At 34.4% G+C, this 17,606-nt stretch overlaps 1 protein-coding gene across 1 annotated transcript in view; it reads left to right on the top strand.

Annotated features, from left to right (window-relative positions):
- ATF2 (activating transcription factor 2) overlaps positions 1-17,606 on the top strand; it is a 101,849-nt gene that overhangs the window by 49,590 nt on the left and 34,653 nt on the right. The window contains exon 8 of the mRNA XM_044669774.1: positions 1,541-1,627. Within this exon, the coding sequence (XP_044525709.1) occupies positions 1,541-1,627 (87 nt within the window). The remainder of the gene's footprint in view (positions 1-1,540; positions 1,628-17,606) is intronic.

Here is a 17,606-nt window from a genome sequence, read left to right on the forward strand (position 1 = left end):
TTTTGGGCCCTCCTCTCATTTAAACTGCCCCCGAGTGGGAACCTTTGATGTCCCCACGCCCTAAGACCCATTGGAATCATGGGTAATGTAGTCTCAAAGTCTCCCACATTTCCATAGGGAGTCTGCTAGACACTTCCCTGAATTTAAAACAAACACTATAATCCCAGATCCTGGTCATGACCATCACTCACAAATAATACAGAGGAGAACTGAAGTTACCCTATATCCCACATCATTAGAATGAAGGTTTACTTATGTAAATGTATGTATGTGTACACATATACACACATTTATGCATATACATGCACATACACTTAACTATTTACATAATTATATATACACATACATGTGTATATGCATACAGATGTGCATGCACACATATATTGTATTGTTTCTATGTGTGTGTGATTTTTAGATGCTTCTTTAAGCCAGATTTTTAGCTTTAGAAAGTCTTTTTAAAAGAAGACTATTGCTTAGTAATACCAGGCAACTTACCAGCAATTTTAGAATTGTTATAAGCATTGTGTTTCTGTACATTTTTATGATAAATTTGAAAATACAAAGTACCTGTGACTACTTACTACCAATAATAATTATAATCTTAAAATGCTGAAAATTCAAACTACAGTAGATGGGTCAAAGAGTAGTGCACTCTGCCTTTTTACTTCAGTTCAACATCAATAGAATTCACTCCAAATTACTATTTAAAGTGTCTGTGTCATCCAGTATTGTCATCATAATACTTTATAACAGTTATTTTAATAAGGGTTTAAAATACCATTAAGTCAGATGGAAGTGCCCTTCATTTAATGAACTGTTACGAACAGTAATAAAGACATAGCTACCAACCTACCTCTTTAATGCCAATGTCAGACATAACCTAACCTCTTGGATTGAGGGAGAGGAGGAGAAAACTATTCCAGTAACCATTTCTGAACCAGTATTCATTCAACCCTGGTCTCTTCCAGTTTCTTAAAACAGTCTCATAAAAGCTATTTGGTACCAACCCACATATAATATTGCTGCATTTATCTGGCATTATTGGGAGAATTCAATATTCCATTAGATCTTTTTTTAAAATTAAATTTTAATACTAGAATCAGATTTTTTTTAGATAACTGAAACTACTTCTTTAAAAGCCAAAACTTTAGTGAGATTTATGTGAAAAAATAAAGTATATTATAATTACATTTAAGTTATTTTTAAGTGATATGCTTTTTCCTCTTAGAAGTATGGAAATTTTTTGAGAATTTTTTTGCATAAATATATAATTATGGAACTCTATAGCAATGGTCAGAAAAACAGGGTGATGAGAAAGTATGCTTGTGGAATTAAGAAGGAAGAATATGTGTGTGAGTTCATAATGTTTGTCTGTATATATGCATTTACATATAAATATACCATCTCCTCAGTTGCTAGTAGGCTTATTTATTTGCTCCTTAATCCAGTTTTTGTTATATTGCCTATTATATAGACAGAATGAGGCTTCTATATTACTTATATTATGTAGAAAAAAATAAATTTTAACATCTTTGCACAGCTTGTTAGACCTGTCACCATGGTGCCTAGTATCCCAGGAATCCCAGGTCCTTCTTCCCCGCAACCAGTGCAGTCAGAGGCTAAAATGGTAAGTAAGGTTTTGTTTTTAGATTCTTTTAAGTTTCCTTTGAGTCTGTTGTGGATCTGTTTTTCATGTATTAATACCCTATTTAAATATGCTACTTAGTCCCTGTACATGCAGTTGTTTGAAAGATTTTATTTTGTAGAGCATTAGAGAAGAGCCTGAATTCTTGAAGACATACTGCCCCAAAAGAGTGGGCTGATGAGTCAGAAGACACAGACCCTACTTTAAGCCACATAGTTTTAAGGCCACCTTTTACTATGTGTTGATTCAAAAGTTAAACTCCCTTGCTCCTCCTGGTGGAAGCTGTTTGCATTGCAGCAGGAATTTAGCTTGTTTTCTGCTAAGGAGGTTCAAACATAATGTTAATGCTTATCTTGTATTAACAAATAATCTATAACTTGGTTAGTTAAATGATTAAAATTTATATTAAGGAAAGCCAGAAAATTCTGCATTTGTCACAGTAAGAATTTTAGAAAAGGCAATATCAACAGAGAAGAGCATGATTATATTCTTATCTCTACCATAATCTTGATGTGTATGACCTTACACATGCCTTTTAACCTTATTATATTTGTTTTGTCATCTGTAAAAACTAGTTGGTCTCTTAAGCCCCCTTGCAATCTAAGAAAGTTAGGATTCTGTGAATTTTAATTTTTTTATGTGTATAGAACAGAGGAAATTTTTTTTAAATTTCAGAATTTTAAAAATAACCCTGTAACTTAGATATTTTGGGGCCAGTTGTTTGCCATCAGGGAAAACTCTTAAAGCATTTCCCAAATTTACTTAGTAATGGAATACTTTACCAGTGTCTTTATCCAATTATATGGAAGAATCAGGAGGATTTGAGCAAAACAAGGAATTATGGAGATTATTTGGAGCCTTTTGGAATCATAAAGAAGATAGAATACGGGGAGGAGAAATTTGGATGGACTTTAGGTAAGGCAAGAGTCATTAAATCAAGGTGAACAGTGAAAAGAGCACTCAGCTAGGATTTAGAAATTCTTAATCAAATTCTAAACTTACAGATAAACACAGTCAATTTGCCCCAGTCTTCTTCTCTGGGTAAACTGCTAGCAAGATTAAGGATTAAGGGTCCCATTTCAAACAAATAAAGAGAGCAGGAATAATTTTGTCTTGTCCTGAGAAGAGTATGTATTAATTTGTAAATGACTATTACCTATTCTCAAAGTCTTAACTTTTTTTTTTTTTTTTTAACTTATCTCCCTTCTAAAAGAAAAAAAGGAGCTTAAGAAATGCTTTCCACTTTCCAAATTAACAAGGATAATGAATTGCTCCTTACAAAAATGGAAGAAGCACTTAAGTGTAAAAACAAAAAAGAAAATACATCTGAAGAGCAGAGAGAAGAGAAAATTATTTCTATTCAATAAGCTAGGTACTATATCCATAAATATTTACTATGTGCACACTGTGCTAGGTGCTAGTTATGTAACAATTAAAAATGATAAAGGGTGATATTATGAGGGAAATTAATATTTTAACTTCCATGGCCACATTGGTAAAATATATACGACCATGCCTAACTATTTTAAAAATGCTGCCCGTCCGTATCTCCACCCATCTTCCTTAGTCTCTTAACCAGAGAGAGTGTCTCAAGCCTGACCTCCGAATTTAAGGTGAGCTCTCCGTTGGTTCCCGTTCTCTGACGTAATCACACCAGAAACCGGAACCCATTGGATCACGGGAAATGTGGTCTCAAAGTTCCCCACATTTCCACAGGAAGTTTGTAAGATACTTTTAAATGGCGCCTTCCTAAATTCCAAACACACATTTCCCCCTGAGATCCAGCAAAAAAAAAAAAAAAAAAAAGTTGGTCTTTTTTCTTCGATGGATCTGTAAACATAGTCAACTTCTAAATTGCAGGAATTTGGGGATAAAAGAAAAGGATAAAACTAGCCGCATTGACAAAAGCCAATTTGGGGCAGTCCCCTATTGGCATAAGAGTGTACATTCAAAACAAATGCATTCAACTAATTCAATTTCCCATAGTTCAAATCAACTGCACCCTAAAGTTCAAATTTGGATCTTCATAATCCAGTGAAGGCTCTTCAGGCATCTTCATGGTGTGGGGAGATGGCATAATCCTCATCCTGAAATTACTCTCAAAAGAATTTAAACTTTACATTATAAATTATAAAACATACATTTCCTTCTAAGAATTACACATTTCCCCCTGAAATTACTCCTAAAAGAGTTATATATATATATATATATGTATATATATATATATAATTTTACATTATCGAATTTAAAAAAAAAAAACAACACACATCCCCCTGAGGAAAATTCTAAATAACACATTTCTCAGCTAAGGATGCATGGCTGAGTCATGGAGGTTGTATGAAATCAATTGGCAAAGAAATAATAAAAAAATAAAAAGAATAAAATTCAATTAAAAGGAGAAAAAAATTAACTTGTGAATGAAATGTAAAGTGTGCAGTTTGCAATTACCCATTCAAGGCCAGGACTATAGAAAATTGCCATTCTCTCTCTATATAAGAAAAATAAGGGGAACGTCTCTCTCTGGTCTGATTTGCTTTCAACTTCTCAGGGAATGAGCCATAAATGATAGCCAATCTTAGGTGCTTCACTAGGAATTTAAGTTAAAGGGGACTCTCGTCCTTTAAAATGTTAGAAGAGACTGGGACTCCAAAAACTCAAACCCCAGTTTCAAGCCCTTCAGTACTGGCATAGAACTCCTGCAATCCATGCAGATTCTCAGTCAGTCTCCATGACCTTGTGGCTCTTTTTAGCACTTCTCCTGGAGTCAGAAAGAGAGGCATTAAATCACAGTCCCATAATATTTACCAATAATTGGCAGGTTACCATAGTCTGAGGCTTTTTAGGTATGCATCATTATAGCAAATATATATTCGCATTAAGCTTATATCACTGTAAAATAAAAAAAAAGATAAATAATTATATATGTGCTTCCAGTAAAAGATGAGAAAAAAAATCAATTGCTCTAATTAAAAAAATTTTAAAGAACAAATATTGCATTACACATGTAAGGAAGAAAAATAAAATGTCAAAAAAATAAATAGCTTAGAATTAGTGAAGGGTTTTACAAAAATAGCAGATTCACAATGCACATTCAAATAGAGTACCATAATTTCTAATATCATATTTTAAAACAATAATAAACAACCCGTTATTATAATCACTTGCTATGATGTTTAAAAATCATTTGCTTGTTACAATTTCAACCTTGGCTAAGATATTTTCTCAACAAACTCTGTTACTGCCTCCATAGCAAAATCTGATATTTAAAAAAAAAAACCTTCTGGTCTAAATTATCCTCAGGAATTCTAGATCCTTCTGATAGAAAAGCAGGCTAAGACATATAGACTAACACAAGTATACAGGAGCTCTCTTGGCTTCCTGTTTAAAAAAAAAATCCTGGGTAGGAAATTTTCATGTTTCTTCTACCCATTTAAGACAACAGTTCTTTATAATAAAATATATAAAAGCTTATCCTTTAAGACAACAATTCTTTAAAATAAATACATAAAAACCTTATCATTTATACAGCAAGGACTAGGATCTAAAGTAAAATTTAAAACCTCTTATAAAATTACAATTTAAATCTCAAGGCATCGAAACCTCCATGGTTGTACACAATTACCAAGATAGACATGTGCTCCTATAAAATCCAGTAAGATGTTCATAGATGGTACATATAACAGCATTGTTTTGATACAGTAAAAATCTCTTGCCAGTTCTAATAGATTTTTCATTATTTGGGAGTTACAATAAAATCATAAACAGAATTAATCTAGCAGCCAAAACTTCATTAGCTTAAAGTGATTCAGTGCAACAGGAACTCAGCAAAATGCAAAAATACAGTACGATACAGAGTCTTTTTAAAACAAAAATAAAACCCATTCATTTCTGAGGTTTAAAAATTCACCTCTGGTCCAAATTCAAGGTCCTTATAATCAGTCTCTGCTCTGAGCATAAGGGTTTTAAAGTTCAAAGTTCTAAGCGGTATGGGGTGAATTTCTTCCCCTGAGTTTCAAGTTTAATAATCGTAAGAAAGTTTGAAATAGGCCATGCGGCCCAATGAAGACTAAACTCTAGCGTCCAGGTGGAGGCGTGGGGTAGGAGGCTGGAAAAAAGCTTAGGTCAGTTTTTAGAAAACCCACGTGGAGAGATTGTGTGTGTGTGTGGGGGGGGGGTGCCTAGGTCAGACTTTAGAAGAAACACATGGAGGGCTAGAATGGAGTAAAAGCCTCTTTCAGGTTAAGAGTCCTTAACAAGAGCAAAAGTGGAGTAAAAATGTCTTTCAGGTTAAAAGTCAGTACCAAGAGAGCAGGGGGGTTAATACTTCCCAAATCTTAAGCAGCAGTTGGCTGAAACAGTCTCTAAAATTGTGGCTCACAGCAGCAGCAGGGGTCGCTCAGAAATTTCAGGAGTGGGCAGGTAGTCGAACAGGAAAAGCGGCAGCAGAGGCACTGGGGCACCAGAATTGTGGGGTTAAGCTGCTCTGACCCCCCCCAAGGTGGATCCAGCTCAGCTGGCTGGCCAGCGAAAACATGGCGAGCAAAGCCACTCTCCTTTTTTAAAAAAATTGCTCAAAAGAACTGAGCAAAATGGCCAAAAAGAAAGCATGGCTATTGCTTTTGAGAGGACTCTAAATGCTCTCATTAGACTATCTGGAAAATTGAGAACCTGAAATTCAAACTTTTGGTTGCCATCAATATAAGGATTAAAAATGATAAAGGCTGATATTATGAAGGAAATTAATATTTTAATTTCTATGGCCATGTTGGTAAAATATATACAACCACTTCTGACTATTTTAAAAATGCCACCTGTCCGTATCTCCACCCATCTTCCTTAGTCTCGCACACCAGAGAGAGTGTCTCAAGCCTGACTTCCAAATTTAAGTCGAGCTCTCCATTGGTTCCCATTCTTTGACGTAATCACGCCAGAAACCAGAACCCTTTGGATCACGGGAAATGTAGTCGCAAAGTTCCCCACATGTCCACAGGAAGTTTGTAAGATACTTATAAATGGCGCCTCCCTGAATTCCAAACACACAGTTACTTATATAAAAACCGTAAGCGCTCAGTGAGCTTATATTCTAATGAGCAAGAAAAGTACATGTAAAATATATAGCATAAATATAAAGAGAATAAATATAAATATTTAAGGCTATTTGGGAGGGAAGACACTAGCAGTTGAAAGGATCAAGAGAAACTTCATATAGAAGATCTTCATTTTTTTGAGTTTTTTTAACCCTTATTATCCATCTTAGAATCAATACTTGCTATTGGTTTCAAGGCAGAAGAGTGTGGTAAGGACTAGACAATTGAGTGTTAAGGCTTAAGTGACTTGCCCAGGGTTATAAAGCTAGGAAGTATCAAAGGCCAGATTTGAACCCAGGACCTCCTCTCTGTCTCCAGTTCTGGCATTCGATTCACTGTGCTATATCTAGCTGTCCCAGTGGCCTGTTTCTTAAAAGAAGAGAGAGGTAGAGACTTTTTGAGGCAGAGATGATAAGGCAGTGAATTCCTCATGCTGTGAGGAATGGCTAATGCAAAAGCATATGTCTTAGGAATAGGAAAGAGGTCAGTTTTATTCAATCACAGAGGGACATTAATTATCCAGAGGAACTGGAAAGATAGATTGGGACTAGGTTGTAAAGAATTCTGAAAGTTAAATACAGGGGTTTATATTTGATCGTTAAGATAATAGGGAGCTACTGGAGTTGTTTGAATAAGGGAGTGTCATAGATAGATCTGCATTTGTGGCAAATTACTTCATTAACATTATGTAGGATAACCTGCAGTATTAAGAGGGACTTAGAAGCAGAAAGACTCAATAGGAGGCTTTTCTGGTGTTCTAGGCAAGAAGTGCTGAGGACCTAAAGTAAGGTGGTAGCTGTGTGAGTGGAGAAAATAGTCTAAAAAACAAAATTTGATAAGTGATTAGATAGGCAGCACGAGGAAGATTGAAGAGTTAGGGATGATGCCAAGATTATGAACCTGACACATTGGGCCTTTGAATAAAGTAGAAAAGTTTGGGGGGGAAAGAGGCTTTATGAGGAAAGATGAGCTCAGTTTTAGATATGTTTAAGATGTCTCCAGGATATCAAGTTTGAAATATCCTATAGGCAATTGGTGATATAATATTGAATCTTAGGGAAGAAACTGGAGCTTAATGCAGATGACTCCCAGCTCTACAGATAAGATGTTCATTAAGCCTATGGAAACTGATGATGTTATCAAGAGAGAATATAGAGGGAGAAAAGAAAAGGGCCCAGGAAAGATTCTTTGAAAATACCAGCTTTTAGGGGATGTGAATGATGAGCCAGAAAAGGAGACTGAGATGTAGTCAGATAAAGAGGTGAACCAAGAAAGAACAGTGTCACAAAACCCCAGAAAGGAGAGAATATACAGAGAGAGAGGGTCTGATATAGCAGATAAGTCAAGAAGAATTAGGATTAAGGAAAGACCAGATCTGGCAATTAATAGATTATTGATAACCTTAGAGCAAGTAGTTTCAGTTGAGTGGTGAGGTGGAAAACCAGACTTCAATAATGCAGTAAAACAGTCCAGAAAAATCAAAGGGAACAAAATCCAAGATGCCATCAATAAAGCTCATATGCTCAGAGAGCTACATACAAATGCAAAATTTGGGTAATAAACAATGTTAATTAGATATTCTAACCCAGAGTCAACTTTTACCTAATAGGAATTACAGAGACTTGATGGAATGAGGCCTGTGCCTGTGTATATGGTTCAATGGAAGGATATTCAGAAGAAACCAGAATTGAGGGGAAAGGGGAACAGGGAGAAATTGAGTTGTGCGTTATATTAAGAAGTTATATTAATGGGGAAGAAATTCCAGAACCAAAGGATTATGGAGAACATTTAGATCAAAATCAATGGGAAAAGAAATGGAAGTGATATTATCATTGGAGTTTACTGTAGACTACCTGTACCAAAAAAAAAAAAAAATAGGCCATAACTAAAGAGTTCAGGGCACATCATAATCCTGGCACAATGGGTAGGGTTTTAGTGACTTAAGTATCCATTCCCTGAACCTCTTTATTTACCAATCAGAGCAACTAGTAATACCTTGACTTACCTTAAAGAAAATTTCATTCTTTAGAAGGTTAAGGAAAAATTATTCTGAATGTAATTCTCATCATTAAAGATGAAAAGGATTGTTAAGGATGAGAACCTTTGGTGAAATCAGTAACCCATCTTAGAGTTTGTTGGTATAGAAAGAGAAGTTATGACATAGTTTGACATGCTTCCTACATTTGGAGAGAGCAGATAGGTAGGAGCCTATAAACTAAAATCCTGCAGGAGAAGTCAACCAGGAGAAATGGAAAGTTTTCTGAAAAGAAATTAAAGTTCTAATTAGAAGGGAAATGTGGAATTATCCAGAGATCAAAATCTTTAGGGACTTCATCACCTGAAATAGATACTTATTTTTTTGAGTACACGACCTTGAATTTATATATTTTTTAAAATTTTCCATGGTCACATGATTCATGTTCTTACTCTCTCTTCTACCAACCCCAACCTCCATCCCCTCCCTGTAGCCAACGTGCATTTCCACTGGTTTTAACATGTGTCTTCGATCAAGACCTATTTCCATATTATTGATAGTTGCACTGGGGTGGTTGTTTAGAGTCTACACCCCAATCATGTCTGCCTCAACCCATGTGTTCAAGCAGTTGTTTTTCTTCTGTGTTTCCACTCCTGTAGTTCTTCCTCTGAATGTGGGTAGTGTTCTTTTCCAAAAATCCCTCAGAATTGTCCTGGATCATTGCATTGCTGCTAGTACAGAACTCCATTACATTCGATTTTACCACAGTGTATCAATCTCTGTGTATAATATTCTACTGGTTTTGTTCCTTTCACTCTGCATCAATTCCTGGAAGTCTTTCCAGTTCACAATTTGTTCAGCCATTCCCCAATTGAAGGGCATACCCTCATTTTCCAGTTTTTTGCCACCACAAAGAATGTGGCTATAAATATTTTTGCACAAGTCTTTTTCCCTATGATCTCTTTGGGGGTACAAACCCAACAGTGGTATGACTGGATCAAAGGGCAAGGGAGTCTTTTAGCTCTCTTTGGGCGTAGTTCCAAATTGCCATCAAGAATGGTTGGATCGGGGGCAGCTGGGTAGCTCAGTGGATTGAGAACCAGGCCTAAAGACAGGAGGTCCTAGTTTCAAATCTGGCCTCAGACACTTCCCAGCTGTGTGACCCTGAGCAAGTCACTTGACCTCCATTGCCCACTCTTCCACCTATGAGCCAATACACAGAAGTTAAGGGTTTAAAAAAAAAAAAAAGAATATTTGGGTCAGTTCACAACTCTACCAGCAATGCATTAATGTCCCAATTTTGCCACATCCCTTCCAACATTTATTACTCTCCCGTGTTGTCATTTTAGGCAATCTGCTAGGTGTAAGGTGGTACCTCAGAGTTGTTTTGATTTGCATTTCTCTAATTATTAGAGATTTAAAACACTTTCTCATGTGCTTATTGATACTTTTGATTTCTTTATCTGAAAATTGCCTATTCATATCCCTTGCTCATTTATCAATTGGGGAATGGCTTGATTTTTTTTTTTATACAATTGATTAAGCTCCTTGTATATTTGAGTAATTAGACCTTTGTCAGAGTTTTTTGTTATAAAGATTTTTCCCAGTTGTTTCCCTTCTGATTTTAACTACATTGTTTTTGTTTGTACAAAAACTTTAATGTAGTCAAAATTGTTTATTTTACTTTTTGTAATTTTTTCTAACTTTTGCTTGATTTTAAAATCTTTCTTTTTCCAGAGATCTGACAAGTATACTATTCTGTCTTCACCTAATTTACTTATAGTTTCCTTCTTTATATTCAAGTCTTTCACCCATTCTTAATTTATCTTGGAGTAGGTTGTGAGATGTTGATCTAAACCTAATCTCTCCCTTATTGTTTTCCAATTGTCCCAGCAGTTTTTGTCAAATAGTGGATTTTTGTCCCCAAAGTTGGGCTCTTTGAGTTCATCATACACTGTCTTGCTGACGTCACTTACCTTAAGTCTATTCCGCTGATCCTCCCTTCTGTCTCTTAGCCAGTACTATACCGTTTTGATGGCCACTGCTTTATAGTACAATTTAATATCTGGTACTGCTAGGCCCCCTTCCTTCACATTTTTTTTCATTATTTCCCTTGATATTCTTGATCTTTTGTTATTCCAAATGAACTTGTTTTTCCTAATTCAGTAAAAAAGTTTTTGGTAGTTTGATAGGTATGGCGCTAAATAAGTAAATTAATTTGGGTAGAATGGTCATTTTTATTATGTTAGCTTGTCCTACCCATGAGCAATCAATATTTTTCCAATTGTTTAGATCTAAGTTTTAATTGTTTGGAAAGTGTTTTGTAGTTGTGTTTGTACAATTCCTATGTTTGTTTTGGTAGATAGTTTCCTAAGTATTTTATATTGTCTAGGGCAATGATGGGTAAATAATGGCCTGCGGCCAGATGCGGCCCCCTGAAATGTTCTTTCCAGCTGTGGGATATTATTCCTAATCTGACGAATACAACGAGTAGGATACAGTACAATGAAACTTCAAAAGAGTTGCCTTAGAAATAAACTGAAAGATGAGCATTTCCTTTACTTTGGCCCCCTCTTTAAAAAGTTTGCCCACCACTGGTCTAGGGCGATTTTAAATGGTATTTCTCTTTCTAATAATTCTTGCTGCTGATATGTGTTGGAAATATATAGAAATGCTGATGATTTATGTGCATTTATTTTGTATCCTGCCGCTTTGCTAAAGTTGTTAATTATTTCCACTAGGTTTTTAGTTGATTCTCTAGGATTTTTTAAGTATACCATCATATCATCTGCAAAGAGTGATAGCTTAGTCTCCTCATTGCCTATTTTAATACCTTCAATATCTTTTTCTTCTCTAATTGCTACTGCTAGTGTTTCTAGTACAATGTTAAATAATAGAGGTGACAATGGGCATCCTCGTTTCACTCCTGATCTAATTGGGAAGGCTTCTAATTTATCCTCACTGCATATGATGCTTGTTGATGGTTTTAGATATATACTGTTTGTTATTTTAGGAAAGGTCCTTCTATTCCTATACTTTCTATTGTTTTCAATAAAAATGGGTATTGTATTTTGTCAAAGGCTTTTTCAGCATCTATTGAGATAATCATGTGATTTTTTGTTTGTTAGCCTGTTGATATAGTCAATTATGTGGATGGTTTTCTTAATGTTGAACCATCCTTGCATTCCTGGTATCCCACCTGATCATGGTGGATAATCCTCTTGATCACTTGTCGGAGTCTTTTTGCTAGTATTTTATTCAAGGTTTTGCATCTATGTTCCTTAGGGATTGGTCTTTAGTTTTCTTTCTCTGCTTTTTTGGTCTGCCTGGCTTTGGAATCAGTACCATATTAATGTCATAAAAGGAATTTGGTAGAATTTTTTGCTTATTATATCAAATAATTTGTATGTATTGGGATTATTTGTTCTTTGAATGTTGGATAGAATTCACTTGTGAATCCATCGGGCCCTGGGGATTTTTTTCTTAGGGAGTTCTTTGATGGCTTGTTCAATTTCTTTTCCTGATATTGGATTATTTAAATATTCTATTTCTTCTGCTGTTAATCTAGGCAGTTTATATTTTTGTAAATATTCATCCATATCACCTAGATTGCTATATTTATTGCCATATAATTAAGCAAAATAATTTTTAATTATTGCCTTAACTTCCTCTTCATTAGAGGTGAGGTCTCCCTTTTCATCTTTTATACTGTTGATTTGGTTTTCTTCTTTCCTTTTTTTTTAATTAGATTTACCAGTACTTTGTCAATTTTATCTGTTTTTTCAAAGTACCTGCTTCTAGTCTTATTTATTAATTCAGTAGTTCTGTCACTTTTCATTTTATTAATTTCTCCCTTGATTTTTAGTATTTCTAATTTATTTTTCATCTAGGGATTTTTAATTTGTTCAGTTTCTAGTTTCTTAAGTTGCATGCCCAATTTATTGACCTCTGCCCTCCCTAATTTGTTAATATATGCCCTCAATATAAATTTCCCCCTTACTACTGCTTTGGCTGCATCCCATTTGTTTTGGTAAGAAGTCTCATTGTTATCATTCTCTTCAATGAAATTATTAATTGTTTCTATGATTGTTCTTTAACTTATTTTGGAGAATCATATTATTTAATTTACAATTAGTTTTTGGTTTGCCTCTCCATGTATTCTTGCTAATAACTATTTTTATTGCATTATGATCTGATAAGTTTGCTTTTATTATTTCTGCTTTTTTTGAATTTGTTTGCCATGTTTCTATGCTCTAGTACATGGTCAGTCTTTGTGAATGTTCCATGTGCTCGTGAAAAGGTGTATTCCTTTTTGTCCCTATTTATTTTTCTCCATATATCCATTAACTCTAATTTTTCCAAGATTTCATTTTCCTCTTTTATCTCTTTCTTATTTATTTTTTCATTTGATTCCTCTAGATCTGATAGGGGAAGGTTCAGTTCTCCTACTAGTATAGTTTTATTATCTATTTCCTCCTTGAGAGCTGGCAGTTTCTCTTTTTGAAATTTAGATGCTATACCATTTGGTGCATACATGTGAAGTATTGCTATTTCTTCATTGTTTATACCACCTTTTATCAGGATGTAATTACCTTCCCTATCTTTTTTAACCAGATCTATTTTTACTTTGGCTTTGTCACAAATCATGATTGTAACTCCTGCCTTCTTTTTCTCAGTTGGAACCTAATAGATTTTGCCTCCAGCCTTTTACTTTTACCCTATGTATGTCTATCTGTCTCATGTGTGTATCTTGTAGACAACATATGGGAGGATTTTGGTTTCTCATCCACTCTGCTATTTGCTTCCATATTATGGGCGAGTTCATCCCATTCACATTTATAGTTATAATTATCAACTGTGTATTCCCAGACATTTTGATTCCTTCTCCTTGTCCTACCCTTTCTTCTTTCACTGTTTCCTTCTATACCAGTGTTTTGTTCTTAATCAGTCCTCCTAGTCCCTTCCTTTATTGTACTTCCCTTTTCCCCCCTCCTTTCTTATTCCCCTCTTATTGTTCTTTAGGGTCTTTTTAAGCTACACTCCCCCTTCACCCCCTCCCTTCCTAGTATTGCTTCCATCCCCACCAATCTGTTTGTTACCCTTCTACTTTTCTATAGGGTGTGAATCAGTACTCTGCCCCAATGGATCTGATTGTTCTTCCCTCTTTAAGTTAACTTCATTGCACTTAAGAATTAAGTATTTCTTTTATACAACCTCCTTACCCTTCCATTCTATTGGTCTTCTCCCCTCTTCACCCCGTGCTTCTTTATGAAATATAAATTTACTCCATTTTGCCCGTTTTCCCATTTCTCTTAATATCTCCTTTTTTTTTTACCTCCAGTTATATATATATATATATTTATTTATTTATTTATATTGTGTTAATTAGATTAAATCTACACTGCCCATCTTTAGATTTAATCACCAAAGGTGAAAACATCTCCATTTTGGGGTGATACACACACATACACACACACACACACACACACACACACACACACACACACACACACAAATTGGCATGGTTGATGAGTTAATTAATTTGGTAATCTTGTCCTTTCTATTATATTGGTTCAGCCTATCCATGAGCAATTACTATTTCTTCATTTATTTATATCTGTTTTTCATTTGTTTAAATTGTGGGCTTATGTTAATTAGTTGTTTCAATTTCTGGGGATTTCTAAGGAAGCTATTATGCCATCTGCAAAGAGCAAAAATTTATTTATCCTCTGTGCTTATTCCCTCAATTTCTTTTTCCTATCTCTTATCAGCTATCATTTCTGACTGCATTATGAAATAATAATGTTGATAATGGATATCCTTGCTTTGCTTTCCTCCTGATCCTAGTGGGGGAAATCTTTAATTTATCCTCATTACATTATAGAACTAACTCTTTGTTTTACATAGAAACTACTTTTAATATTAAGGAAAGCCATATATTATCATGTTTCCTAGTTTTTGTTTTTTTGCAGAAATGTATGTTGTTTCTTTAAAAAAAAAAACCTTACTGCATCAGTTGACATAATCTTGATTTTTTTTTTAACCTTGATATTTTTGAATATAAGATGGAACTCCAAAAATTAGTGTGGAATGCTAACTCTGAGAAAGCTAAAATATTTGACATTGTTTTAGGGAAAGAAGTATATTACATGCAAGGTCAAGCATAAAATTTTTTAAATATAAAAATAAAGAAGGATACAGTAGTGATTCTGTAAAATATTGAAGTATTTAAGATGATAAATGCTGAGATCATCATAGTAGGTTATAAAAACCCAAATCAAAAGTACTTTCAGTAGGTTCTGTTGTTGGTTGAGTTCATTATTTAGCAAACAGTTATAATCTAATGCATGTTATTTAAAATATCCTGCAAATAGTCTTCTGTCTATGGCAAGTAGCTATTTATATTAGGCAAGCAGTAGAGAACCATGATTAAAATGACTAGAAAACATGTGACTCAATGAAGAGCATTCATATTGTATTTTATGTTCAAAACTTCCAATTGTTTTCTAAAATTCTAATATTCAACAAAATTTTCTGATCACATTAAAACCTAAGAGATTGGAACCATTCTACATTCAGAACAGATAGAATGAGCACAATTATATACTACACTCTCAAACACTGTTATTAAGAAATAAAATAGCTTGGGAGTTTGACATGTTTCCATCAGTCTTAAATCATATCTTCTCATTTATTTTTTTTTCTATCTTTTTATCCCCCAGGGTAACTAACAGATTTTCCCATTCACTAATGAATTCCTTACCAGTATGAAATTAGAAATGTACCAACTATATTTTATAATATTAGTAATAGTCTCTATTATAGATATGATGTATACTCAGTTACATTTGCACATAACTAGGACACTATTAAAGAAGCTTTAGTCTAGTGATTTTGCAAACTCAGATTAATCAATAATATCAATATTCTTGTCATTGTCTCCTAAAATAGTTCTGAATTATTTTTCCTTAATCACTTCCTTTCTCCTTATGGAAACAAACAATGGAAAGTTCTAAACCATCAGTCAAATAAATTATTGTTATTGTAGTCTTACATTTTGAATTATAGGAGCTAGAGTTTTTGTGGGGATATCTCTGACTTGGTTTTTGGTAGTAATGCCCTCTAAGAATTCTATGATGTGTTTTATCTAGCACTTAATCCAGGTAAATGTCACAGTAGTTTGTCTAGACTATGTGCTACCCTAGCACCTATTTAGGAGAATGCTCCAAGAACACAGTACAAAAAAATAAGCATCTTTTTGGAGCTCATTATCTCTAGATGTTCTTACTGTCATCTTAACTTTTCCTTCAATGTTAAGTCCACAAATGAACTGGACGCAACAGATCCATTTCCCCTTTCTTCTTCCTATCAATACCCTTTGAAAGGTCATGAAGACAGGAGATGTATTATAGGAGTAAAGATGAATAAATGCTTTTTGTGTTTCAATGAAGGAAAGAGTAGAATCTTTAAATTATTGGCCAAAGGCTTGACTTTGATTTCTGACAAAATTCTATTATGTATTAGTAAAAGATTTATTAGTGAACATCTACCCAAAAAAAATTTAGCAATTATCAATGAGACAACATCACTTTCTTCATCAGGAATAGTTCATGTTGAATAAACCTTAGTAATTTTTTTTGAAAGCCCTTCTACTAGATTGGAGTCTTGTGTAATTTTAAAAAAGTATTTAACAAGATCTTTCATCTCATAGAAAAACTAGAAAGATGGTGGCTGGATGACAGTATATATAGTTAATTTGATGTAAAATAGATGGAACCATTTAACAAGTATTAATTTTAAGTGTTCTTCATGTGCTGAGCACTATGGAAGTCACTGGGGATACAAAGGCAAAAGTGAATCAACCCTTGCTCTCAGGGAGCTTACAGTCTCAGGGAAAGGTGACAACTCATGTATTTATAAGGTTATAAAGAATAAAGTCAAAATAAATGCTAAGTAAATTAGGGAGATAATGAACTAGAAAACTAGAATTTAGAGAAACAGAAAAAGACTTCATGTGCAAGATAGTGTTTGTGCCGGGTCTTGAAGAAATTAAATAATTGTGAAATGAAAGTGAGGAATAAGAGCATAAGGGCAGTGTCCAGTGTTGAATGGAGAGAAGGATGTGTCATATTTGAAGAATAGCCATCAAAAAGTCTCGATCTGTATGAAACAATATTAACTTAGATATTTCAATATCACCTTGAAATAGGTTTGCAGTGGAATGATCCAGGCATCTATCCTTAGCATAATGCCATTTAGCATTTTTATCAGTGACTTGGATAAAGGCATAGACCATACTTGTCACCTTTACAAATGAGGAAAAGCTGGTTAGCTTAGCTAACACACAAGATGGCAGAGAAAAGATCCAAAAAGATCTGTCTTGTCAAACATTTAGTCACAAACTCTCATTAAATGCTTTCCTGTGCTAGGTAATGGGTGAGGTAGCGAGGCAAAAGTGAAGCAACTCTTACTTTTGAGGTGCTCACAGTCTAGCAAGAAGAGACAGGGTATACTCTATTGAATTAAGAGAAGAAGGCAGAGGATTTGTTGCTGGAAGAAATCAACAAAGTTTCACAAAGAAAGTGCTCTTTGAGTAAAGCCTTCATGAAGGAAACTAGGAGGCCGAGGTGAATGGATTGCATTCCAGGAATAGAGATCAGCCAATGCAATGGCATGGGATTCTGTGTGTGAAGGACAGAAAGGAGATCAGTTTGGCTAGATTACTGTTTATGAAAAGAGGTGCTGTGTAATATAACCAGAAAAAGAGAAGGGGGCCAGATTATAAAGTGCCTTAAATTATTTGAATATATATTTATTCCCAAGAGGCATTAAGGAACTCCTGGTATTTATTGAATTAGAGAAATTGTTAATTGAATCTTACACTTTGAAATCCCATTAT

This window comes from Gracilinanus agilis, chromosome 3 (genome assembly GCF_016433145.1).
Source record: "Gracilinanus agilis isolate LMUSP501 chromosome 3, AgileGrace, whole genome shotgun sequence".
In the NCBI taxonomy this organism is placed as follows: domain Eukaryota; kingdom Metazoa; phylum Chordata; class Mammalia; order Didelphimorphia; family Didelphidae; genus Gracilinanus; species Gracilinanus agilis.